Source organism: Ricinus communis, chromosome 9 (assembly GCF_019578655.1).
Source record: "Ricinus communis isolate WT05 ecotype wild-type chromosome 9, ASM1957865v1, whole genome shotgun sequence".
In the NCBI taxonomy this organism is placed as follows: domain Eukaryota; kingdom Viridiplantae; phylum Streptophyta; class Magnoliopsida; order Malpighiales; family Euphorbiaceae; genus Ricinus; species Ricinus communis.
In genome coordinates, this window is record NC_063264.1 from 6,528,616 (window position 1) to 6,539,925 (window position 11,310).

At 34.8% G+C, this 11,310-nt stretch overlaps 3 protein-coding genes and 1 long non-coding RNA gene across 5 annotated transcripts; 3 read left to right on the forward strand and 1 right to left on the reverse strand.

Annotated features, from left to right (window-relative positions):
* The first annotated feature begins 766 nt into the window (after positions 1-766).
* On the forward strand, positions 767-6,469 carry LOC8286833 (inactive beta-amylase 4, chloroplastic). Of its 2 annotated transcripts, none has more exons than XR_007217369.1 (10): positions 767-1,381; positions 1,772-1,900; positions 2,139-2,385; positions 2,909-3,129; positions 3,204-3,281; positions 3,356-3,515; positions 4,285-4,538; positions 4,647-4,699; positions 4,970-5,039; positions 5,227-5,293. XR_007217369.1 is itself a non-coding variant. In XM_048379411.1 (10 exons), exons 1-10 carry the CDS (start codon positions 1,188-1,190, stop codon positions 6,316-6,318), a joined length of 1,572 nt encoding a protein of 523 aa, XP_048235368.1. In that variant the 5' UTR covers positions 773-1,187; the 3' UTR covers positions 6,319-6,469. The 2 variants fall into 2 exon arrangements, 1 of the variants encoding a protein (XP_048235368.1); XM_048379411.1 differs by lacking the exon at positions 4,647-4,699 and adding an exon at positions 6,166-6,469 and having other exon boundaries at positions 773-1,381; positions 5,227-5,292.
* A 31-nt stretch (positions 6,470-6,500) lies between these two features.
* LOC8286832 (probable pectate lyase 22) lies at positions 6,501-8,408 on the reverse strand. The gene is made up of 4 exons (XM_015721552.3): positions 8,267-8,408; positions 7,438-8,172; positions 7,192-7,321; positions 6,501-6,818 (listed from the first exon to the last, which is right to left on the reverse strand). The coding sequence occupies exons 1-4, from the start codon at positions 8,362-8,364 to the stop codon at positions 6,594-6,596; spliced, it is 1,188 nt and encodes a 395-aa protein (XP_015577038.1). The 5' UTR covers positions 8,365-8,408; the 3' UTR covers positions 6,501-6,593.
* Positions 7,265-8,980, forward strand: LOC125371115. The gene is made up of 2 exons (XR_007217370.1): positions 7,265-7,365; positions 7,979-8,980. It is a non-coding gene; the product is annotated as an uncharacterized LOC125371115 (long non-coding RNA).
* A 618-nt stretch (positions 8,981-9,598) lies between these two features.
* LOC8286831 (protein TIC 20-v, chloroplastic) lies at positions 9,599-10,435 on the forward strand. Its single transcript, XM_015721539.3, has one exon. The coding sequence runs from the start codon at positions 9,699-9,701 to the stop codon at positions 10,314-10,316; it is 618 nt and encodes a 205-aa protein (XP_015577025.1). The 5' UTR covers positions 9,599-9,698; the 3' UTR covers positions 10,317-10,435.
* The last annotated feature ends 875 nt before the right edge of the window (positions 10,436-11,310 follow it).

An 11,310-nucleotide genomic window follows, 5' to 3' on the forward strand; every position in this document is an offset into this window, starting at 1 on the left:
GGACTCATCGGTTCAGCCTTAAGCATCTGAAATCAATGTGAATACTTGTGTACTTGGATGTATCGTATGAATTGGCAGATTCAAATGTGATAAAAACACTATTCAAGGAAGGGGAAAGCCGCGGTGTTTTGAAATTTAAACTTTGGGACATTTTAGAAGGTTCCGTCACACTTACTAATTAGTACTAATTACAATTCCCTTAATAAAGATTTGGGCAAATCAAATGAAAGTGAGGATTCAATAATTACAAAATTTTGTTCCAAAAATTATGACATCTCAATGGTTATCCATTTGGATAACCATATCCACGTAGGACTTTTCAAATTCTAATTTTTAAACCCTATACTACTTCATTATATGGAAACTTCCCCAAATATCAAATTATGTGTTCTTGATTGTATATATTTCCTTACAATTATTATAATTAATTTTACTATATCTATATGGTATCATAAGAGGATAATGCATATATTGATAATGATTAAGACTACTATATGTAGCTTGATTTCTAAAATAACTCTTGTCATTTTTCCATATCAAATGCATTAATTTATTATTTTAAACATTTAAAGTATATTCTCAATTGAAATGTTCACTTAATTAAACATAAAAAATATGAACTTATAATTTTCGAACATGCATCAAAATATACATTAATCCTACTAAACATGAGATTAAGAAAACGTTAGCAATAAAATGGAGCCAAATCTTATTTGCCACAAAAATATTTGGTGAAAGCTCTTTATATGTTTTAAGAGATTAGTGTTCTTAAACACCCAAAATTTTGTAAGAAATTTTGTGACCATACATTTAAAGTTAAAAGAAAAAAAAGACTCAAATATTGGTCAATTTTTATTTTAGAAAATAAAAGATAATATGATATGATAAAAGTTAAGATTTATCCCTATTAAACTCTAATTATTGCAATTAAAAAAATGTATATAACATTGATATCGTCCAATAATATTAGGGGCACAAGTGCAAAAGAAAAAAAAAAAGATGAGCCATAGAAAGTGAAAATTAAAGAAAAAGAAAAGAAAAAGGGGAAAAAGAAAAAAGAAACGGTTAACGAGCAACAAATCGAATCCACATAAGTAACAAATTATGCCATCCGAAGAAGAAGAAGAAGAAGAAGAAGCAGAAGCAGCAGTACATAAATCATCAAACGAAGAAGAAGAAGATAATAAATGGCAGTGGATAGTGGAGTTGCTCGGAGCAGCAGATGCCCTAGCTGCACTACCAGAAGAAGTTACGTGTTTAAAGAGTTAAGCTTTTTTGATAAAAGAAAAACGCGAATTATTAATCTACGAAGCCTTCTCTTCATAAAACCTCTCTTTTATCCTCGTTGGCGATCTCTTTCTGGAAACTATCGCATTTTGAGGTTTCTGCTCTTTTGGCATTTCTCTCTCCGCTTTTTTCGTTATCTGTTTGTTTTCTTTTTCTTGTGATTTTTTCACTTTTATTTTTTATTTACTAGTTTTTCTAGGTATTTATTTGTATTTAGAGCTCTTATTAATCATGCATTCATTGAAATTTATGATTATTCAATTTTTATCTGTAAATTAATAATGGACTTTATCATAATCAATTTAGAGCATATCAAAATAATAAGTTTGTAATCAGCTATTTCAAAATGTTTTTTTTCCTATTTTCTTTGATTTCCTTAATATTTTTGGTTAAAATTGCTTATTCATATGATGCTTATGTCTGTGAGAAACTTTAACTGGTAGAGGAATTTATATGATACATGTGTTGTATTCTGTCGATGCAGCATGGATGCAAGGGAAAAATCAAGATCAACGGTATTGGAATCATCAAAGCATAAGAGAGTACCAATTTTTGTGATGATGCCTGCGGACATTTTCGCCATCGATTCTTCTGGAACTCCAAGAATTAGAAAGTAAGTTCTTTATCATGTTTTTTGTGCATGTTCATTCTATTGCTTCTCCTTTAATATCATTTTAGTGCATCTGTAGTAGAACTTTTAATGTGGACCTTACTGATATTTTAATAGTATTTCTAATTGCCAAATGTTGTGTACTGTAATTTTACCTGAATAGCTCACTTCTTTTTTCCATGCCATCTTGTCTTTGTTTGTGAATCGAACATTTTATGTGTTGCCTTTTCCCTTGTTTCAGAATCAAGGCCTTAAAAATATCTCTAAAAGCACTCAAGTTGGCAGGTGTCTATGGAATTGCAGTAGAGGTTTGGTGGGGAGTTGTTGAGCGCTTTTTGCCCTGTGAATATAATTGGTTCCTTTATGAAGAACTTTTTAGACTGGTGTCTGAATCTGGGCTAAAGTTGCATGTTGCTTTGTGCTTTCACTCAAACACAGACCTGTGTAAAGGTACTGGGGTTGTGGGTCTTCCTCTATGGATTCGAGAGGTTTGTTCCATTTCTTTATTTTATTTTCTCCATCTGGTGAAAAAGAAAATGAAAGTTTACAGCCAGCATAATTGCTAGTTAATCTAGCTGACAACAGGGCAGTTAATACACAGTCCTACTTGACTGCAGATTTTATACTTACAAATCCTGATATGAATCTGGATCATTAGCAAGATCATAATTTGTGAGAAAAAGACTAAACAAAACAAAGCAAATCAAATAACAATCATGTTAGTGAATTTATTTCAGTGAACTATACCAATGTCACTGGGTTTCTAAGTATATGGGTTTCTGGTAGCATAGGATTTAAGACAATCAATTTTTTTCTGGGATCACCATTTGCTTGTACAGATATTATGGTCTTTTCATAAATTGACTTGATTCTGTCATTGATATATGAAGTTCTATTGAAGAAGAGGGTTTTGAATTAGAAATGAAATATACATTAGACTGTATAGCGGCTGTATTCTAATCAAGTCCAGGACTTCAACTAATAGAATGGAAGTTCTTATCCTTTTTCCAGATTGGAGATCACAACAGGGATGTATTTTACCGGGATAAAAATGGATTTTCCAATGATGATTATCTTACTCTTGGAGTAGACGAACTTCCTCTTTTTTGTGGCCGGACTGCCCTCCAGTGTTACGAAGACTTCATGCTCAGTTTCGTTAACAAATTTGATTCATTTATTGGAAGTGTAATCGAAGAAATAAGTGTTGGTCTTGGTCCTTCTGGAGAACTTAGGTATTTCAAAGCTGTTATTTTATGATCAATATTGTGATACAATTGTAAATTTTGTTGTGGATAATGCCATGCAGGTATCCTGCACATCCGTCTGGCGACGGTAGATGGAGATTTCCTGGAATTGGTGAATTCCAGTGTTATGACAAGTATATGTATGTCAAGCTCTTTTATTCATCCTCGTATTTAACTGATAGTTCTAGTATTTACTAGTTTGTTTTGCTCTCAGGATGGAGGACTTGAAGATGGCTGCTTGTCAGGAAGGAAAGCCTCAGTGGGGAGACAGAGGACCCCAAAATGCTGGTTGTTACAATAGTCTTCTACCTGGTATTCCCTTTTTTGAAGATGGGAAGGAGAGCTTTCTTTCTGATTATGGCCGTTTCTTCCTCGTATGTATCCTGTGATTTAATCTAGTTTAATTTCTATATGAGGACGCATGCACATTTTGGACTTCACCTGGGATCAATTTATGCAAGAATTATTTATTTTTTTCTTTTATTTGGGGTCGAGACTAAGCTGGCTATGATAAGTTCTGGCCAAAGTAAAAATTGATATCTGTTATGGGTGGAGCTTTTCCTTAAATAAAATGCAATGGAAAAAAGTCTTGCATGCAGCTAACCCCAACTTGTAGCTTTATTTGTTAATTGAAACTTCAAAAGATAGATATGTGTAACCTCTACAAATTTATTATTCTCAATATTTTGATTATGTTCTTTTTCAGTTCTATTGTTGTTGGTGAGTCGTTGCATAGAACAACTTATGGATTTTCAACAACAACTGATAAGATATTTGGTGATAATAGTTACTCGATAACACAAACCCAAAACTTCAATTTGTCTGATATATGTAAGAAGCATTAATGTAAGAAGAAGCATTAATGTAAGAACTAAGCACTTATCTTTTTAATGGTAAAGAACTATGCAATCACAGCTCATCACTCATGAATTTCCTTTTCTAAACTTAACTAGGATTGAAAATTTGAAAATATCAGCTGGACTTTCCACTGTGATAAACATAACTTGTATGTGGGAAATGGTATGACGAAGCATTATCACCTCATATGCCATAAATTCTATAAGGCATTTCCAGTTTCACATGAAATGAAAACCAAGGGTCATCCATGGCATAAGAATTCTGATGGTGCAATTCTCTCTGCAGGAATGGTATAGTGGTAAGCTGATCTGTCATGCAGATGCTATTCTGGCAAAGGCATCTAATTTGCTGAAGAAATATCAAGAAAACAAGCAAACCCCAGTAATTTTAGTGGCTAAAATTGGTGGAATATATTGGTGGTACCAGACAGTATCGCATCCTGCTGAACTTACAGCTGGCTATTACAACACAGCTTTAAGGGATGGTTATGATGCTGTTGCTTCAGTGCTGTCTCGTCATGGAGCTGCTCTGCATATTTCGTATGATTTGAAATCTTAATTCCTAATATATTAGAATAGGGAAGAAAATTAGATTTGCATATGCATTAATTTGGTGGTATTGATGGAATCTTGTTTTATTGATGTTAGATTGGAGGATTGCACCACTCAACTTTTCCATGTGAAACATGGTTACTAGCATGGTGAATTTTTTGTTTCTTTTGATAGATTAGCGAATCATGAGGAAATTTTATAGGATAAAGGATAAAAGGGATGACCAGTTGCAATTATAACATCAAATTGGTTGGAGTATTTCTGTCTGTTATTTGGAAAAGATATACACACCTTTTTGCATTATACTTCTTACTGCATTACATCAGCAGATTACTCTTCTCCTTGTGTTCTGGATTATAATTACTTTACTGGCTATTATCTATTTGAGCATATTCATATGCTGAATTATTTTGTTGCAGCTGCTTAGAAATGATGGATAGTGAAACCCCACCAGCCTTTTGTTGCAGCCCTGAAGGATTACTCCAGCAGGTTTGAATTCTTTCTCAATGAATAAAATACAGTTTTATTTTTGTTCTGTGGTTGTGGGATTTGATGTCCCTCTATTTTAATTGTTTGTGTTCCCCAAGAGATGTGCTCATGTTTCGGAATTTTCTTAGCACTTGATTGATCAAGTGGAACTACATGACCATAATTTGGTTTATTTGATTTCACCCAGATAAGGACCATTTCAAAGAAAAGGATACATTTTATTGGAAGAAATACTAGTGAACGGTTTGATCAGGTAAGTTTCATTCTAGCCAGGTTAAATTCTCTATTCATGTTAGCATCCTCGCCTTTTTTTTTTTTCAATACCTTGGCGAGTTCCATGAAAATTACCTATTACTGCTTTTTTCCTTTTGGGCGGCACGCATGCAAAATGTCTATCAAGATTTAGAGCAGTGAAATTAAGGTAGCATTATCAGATGAACCGTTTGCATAAGCATCAACCTAATATTTCTGTGTATATGTTTGTTGTAATACTATGTTTTTAACATACATGGCCAATCTGTCTCAGGCATTCCTGTTTATATATTGTCAAACTTGAATTCAAGTTTCTTTAGTAAGATCTTGTGTTTTTATCAGCCTAAATGAATGACTTGTTGCAATGGTGATAAAAAACTATCGTCAGTGTAATCTCGCCAATATTCAGGAAAGTTTTCATAGTCATTGCTTGAATTCCACATTCATGAAAAGCTGCTGTTTTATATCAATTTAAACCAGAAGATAAGAAGGACCTGAAACTTTAGTTTTGGATTCTATTAATAATAGCCTCACCTGCATGTTTATTTATGCTAGATGTTGATGAACAAAGAACTATTGGATTTTCCCTAGGTTCTTGGTCTAATTGGGGCTGTGGATGTGGCAAGGGACTGAATGCTTTGATTGGTTTTCAATGATATATATCCTCATCTGCTCTATTAACTGCCATTTGTACTGTTCTATTAATATTTTTAAGATGAGATTAAAACTGTTACTATTATTCTATCTTTTGTTCATTGTCTTCTCTTTCTCATATTCTGATTTCACGAATATAGATGTATGTGCAAGTGTATGCATGCAATCCCATGTTCTGATTCTTTTTCTTGCATATAATAGTGTCAACATTTTCTTGCAGAAAGGACTTGGGCAAATACTTGCTAATTGTTGTCATCCACAGGCAGAAGCTGTAAGATCATTTACTTTTTTTAGAATGAATGATAAAATATTTGCAGTTGAAAACTGGAATAATTTTGTTCCCTTTGTTAGAAAGATGAGCTCGGATTTGTAAGTACTTTTGAACCTGATCTAACCATTATTTTTTACAAAGTTGTCAAGAATAGTAGTCTTTGCCCCTATGATTTTTTTTTTTGCTGGCATAGGGATTGTGAAAGCTTATGTAAATTCCTCCTAGTCTATACAGATTTATCATTGCATTTTCATTGTCTGTTTTATACCTGAAATTGATAGTGGTGGATTCAAAGCAATAAATTTATTTCAAAAGTTAATTAACAAAAACATGAAAAAGAATAAAATAAATTAAGCAGATACTTAGCTGGCCTGTGTTTAACATTGTTGGCCTCTCTGACAATCTAGAGCTCCAGCAGAAGGAGATATATCAGTTAAAAATGCAGCTGGTCTTGCGACCATACTTGATGCTTTCATGTAGCTTGCCGGACCCTTTTCACCAGAAGGTGTAAAGAAAGCACCATTGAGCATCATGTCTCCATCTGATCTCCAATTCCAACTCTTCCACTCCTCATCTCCTGATGAGATTTCACGCTTTGTCACCTGAATAAGAAGTGAATTTTTAAAAACTCAAGGGAGCTGAGGTGTTCACTCGGATAAGAATTGTTGGGTTGGTCTGACCAGGTGCTGGTCAAGTGTATCTAGTTGGACCCAACCCAATAAAGTGAAAAATCATCTATAGAGGTGAAGTGCTCAAAGAATGCCATTCAACCTATATGCATGCATTCTGTTTTGGTTCTTTTACTTATCGGAGGAATAGACTGTTCTCGTTCCACTTTAGGCTGCATAAAGTCAGTTGTCCAGGAACTAGTTTGGTTAAGCACTTGATTATTAGTTACTATAAGCTTTCAACTTGTTATATATTATTTTTGGTCTTTCTAAGATTATTTAGTTACTCTGGAACACAGAGACTTGCCTCCTTTGTAGATTTGGCAACAAAGACATTCCCTTGGCTGTTGATTGTCGGATTGGCACTTCCCCCAATTGCATACATCTCCCAGCCAGTGTATATGTTATTGACAATGTGAAAATATCCATGCCTGCACCTGCAACAATGTAAATATATAGAGATGCTTAGAGCTATCTGCAGGTAACTTGAAATAGGATGATGCAGTGAAAGCATGATTAATATTACTGGTAATAGAACAACACATTGTAATACCTCGGCATTCTTTGAGTCAGACCATCGCCAAAGAAGTTGAAGGCAATAGTGACTTGCATATTCTTGTCTTCAAGGAAGTCATCACTATGACCCATAAGCATAACTTCATTATGATGCAGCATGTAGTTGTTTGAGACTGTTATAGCTGTTGATCCTAATACGGCATCAATAAGTCCGTCACGGCAGTTAGCTAGTGTACAGTGATCAATCCACACATCTCTAGCGGCATATATTGATATGCCATCCCCATCTGAGTAACCTCTCATACCAGCATGTTTAGTTGAGTCCCTCACTACTGTGTTTCCAGCCGGTATGCAGTCTCGTATATATATGTTATGTATAATGATGCTACTCACATTTTGAATGGTTATACATGGTCCCTCTGCTATCTGTATATTATACCCTCTTCCATCTATTGTCTTGTACGAGTTCATGAGAAGTTCTTCCTTTAGCTTGATGACCATGTCATGATCAAAGATGATCCACAATGGTTCTTCTTGGATGACACCATAACGGAGTGTTCCTGGAAATGGGTTTACAGGATCGTCATTGTCGGAATCTGTGACCACATAAAACTCACCGTCTCGTCCTCCTACAGCATTTCGCCCGAATCCAATTGCACAATCGGCTAGCATTTTCCTGTTGGTTTCCCATTCGGAGTCGCACCTCCAGCAATCATCAATTGGGTTACCAAATCTGCATGATTCTTTCTCCAGCAGACTTCTTCTTGAGCTCCTGTATATAAAAACATTGCAACAATTATTCAAAACATACAGAACTTGAGCTACAATATCCTAATCTCTACTGAAACTGCTTGAATTATTCTCACCACTCAGTTGCTTCTGATATTTGTTTTGTTAGATGTTTAGAATATATGGAAGTGACTAGCGAGATCATGGCAAGAGAGAGGAGAAAGAAGGTTGACATATTTTTTGGAGGCAAATGTGCTTAACTACAACATTGATTGGGTAGCTTTAAGCTAACTTAGACTATGATGGTGGTTCAGAGATTTGAGCTTATATAGTGTTTATAGGTTCCCATGGGAACAACTTGCACACTTGCATAAACTTTATCATAACTCAATACATAACCATTAACTAAGTTACAATTATTAATTTTCTGCACATGAATGGGAAATTTTCATTCTATTTTAGTTTTTAAGTAGGATAATGAATCTAATCATGTGGGTAATGTATAGGTGGTATACAAATCATTGCAAGATTGAGATTGTAGGAATTAAATGACACCGAAAAAGCTGGTTTTTGGTCATTGCAAATTGAATGAAAAATAAATTGAAGAGATGGGAGATTCAGAAAGTGACAAGCTTGAAGTCGCAAGAACCGCTTATTTAGAGATGCAGGAGCAGTAATAAATTGAGCAGGTTTTGCTGTAGCTCTTCATTGAATGACGGGACAGCAGGTATTACGGACCGAACAGGTAGCTATGTTGGTAGGTCTGTAATTGGTTCATTCCGAATTTGTACCCAACAATGCTGTGGTTTGCATAATTGGCTGACAATGGGACTCCCTAATTAGCTCTTTCACCCCCTCCCATTTATTACCGTATCTATTTGCCCCTACAGGTAAAATGCTAAATATCCCATCTACTTGGCTTTTAATATATTTGCAAAGTTATATAAATTATAATTAGAGGAAGGCAAGATAAATGGAAAAAATAATCATGATTGAGATAACTCATAATAATATTTTTGTATTATAATTCTATTAGTATTAAAAGACCATTTCATTACTCTCACAATATATTTATATATTCTTATAAAATTATAATAATGTATACTTATATACTAGATTTGTATAACTTAAAAATTATCTGTTTACGAATCTATATTAAATTCGTTCTATCAGAAAAATATATTATTTATAGAATCTAAAGTAAAATAAATTATTTACCGGACCATTCGGGTATTTTTGTTGATCCCTAGATGAACTCATGGTATGATAATTTTGTATGAATTTGCCTTATTTTATAGGACAAACTGGCAAAATTTAAGGCTTTTTATTATTCTAAATCTCATTCAAAATATGTGCGCCTTTGGGGAGATTTTCCCTTTCTTATTTATTTATCAATAGCCTAAGCAGCCACGTCATAAACTTTAAACCGCATGTCTTGGAACAGAAAGTAAGGCGAGTCTATGTCCAACACGTCGTCGTTTATGAGTAGATCTTTTTTATTTCTTCCCTTTCTATCAGCTAAAGAACTCGAATATCTCTTCCCTCTATCTGCGGAGAACAGTGGTAGCCATGTCTGCTCTTCTCTCGTCTTCACTTACACCCCCACTTTACCTCTCACAGAAACCCTTATTCATCTCTCTCAAAAACCCATCTCTTCTCTCATTCAGAAAACCCCAACCCAGAAAAGCGCAGTTCGTTTCTGCCAAATCCAACGGCGGTGATTCGGCAGACCCAGGTGACAGATTAATCTCAGCCGTCTGTTACTTCTACCCCTTTTTTGATGGTGTCCAATATGGCAAATACTTAATCACCCAGTTCTCTCCAATTCAAACTCTTATCCAGCCCTTACTTCCAGCTATAAGAGTCTTTAAATCCTTTCCTTTAAATGGGTTTTTGGTCTTTTTGACACTTTACTTTGTTGTTGTAAGGAATAATAACTTTAGCAGATATGTTAGGTTTAATACTATGCAAGCTATTGTGCTTGATGTGCTATTGATTTTTCCTGATTTGTTGGAGAGGAGTTTTAATCCTAGAGATGGATTGGGTTTGGATTTATTAATGAGTCTGGATAGTACTGTGTTTTTGTATCTTTTAGTATGTTTGATTTATGGGTCTAGCTCTTGTCTGCTGGGTCAAGTTCCTAGATTGCCCATTGTTGCTGAGGCTGCGGATAGGCAAGTTCTTTAAATTGAATTACCCAATTTGGGGTTTTGTTTAGTGCTTTCATGTTATGAATTTGTAATTCGTTTTGTTAAAGGAAGAAAGCTGATCATACAATGCTTACTATAAATCAGTATTGTTGCCAATTCTTGTTCTTGTTATTGTTCTTTGTTCTGATTAAACGAACATATGAAGTAATTTGGATTGCATCAATGGTAGTGTGTTGTCTTCATTGACTTGGGAATTGTTATTGATGTGGATTTCCGTAGATAATTTCTTTGAGATGCAATAGGTGATGAACTCAACAGTCTTTTATATGATCAGGTTGTTGGTACCTTGAATATCTATTGCCAAATGGTTATAGTTGCAACAGACAAATCATATGAAGCTATAGAATTGTTAGTAAACGATAATGCATGTGATTTTATTCTATCTTGCATAGACAAATTTTTTGGTAAAATTGGAGGTAGAATCCTTCAGGAATAGGTGGCTTGCTTCTCTTTCAGGCCAGGCCTTTTGATTCCCAATAATAAGTTTCTTTTTATTACATTACAAGACAGAGTATCTTTGATTCGTTGAGGATGACATTATGCCTTTGATCCCAGTAGATGGTTTATTTCTCTTTCAGGAATTTATGGTTTTTGAAATTGCCACTATTGGCACTGTATTAGGCATTATAGCCGCTGATCCCCAACATTGAGATTCTGTAGACACACCAAGTTTACCCCATTGTATCCGCCATGAATCGTCCAGGATGGCCCTTAATGGATGCAGAGTAAAATGCGTGGAAACAGAACCAGAGAGCCTGATGGCTATAGAAGGCAAAGAACTTGAGCTGTGAATACAAAGTTTTTTGCAGCAGCAGCAGCCAAATGATCTTCATCTGGTATGCGCATACAGGTGAAAATGAAACGGATACTGATCAGGCTGGGCTTCACCAACTTGTTATGGCCAGGTCAGAATGAGGCTTAGAGCTGTTAATGGGCTAAGGCCTAAACATATATTCTATGACCCAAAGCTA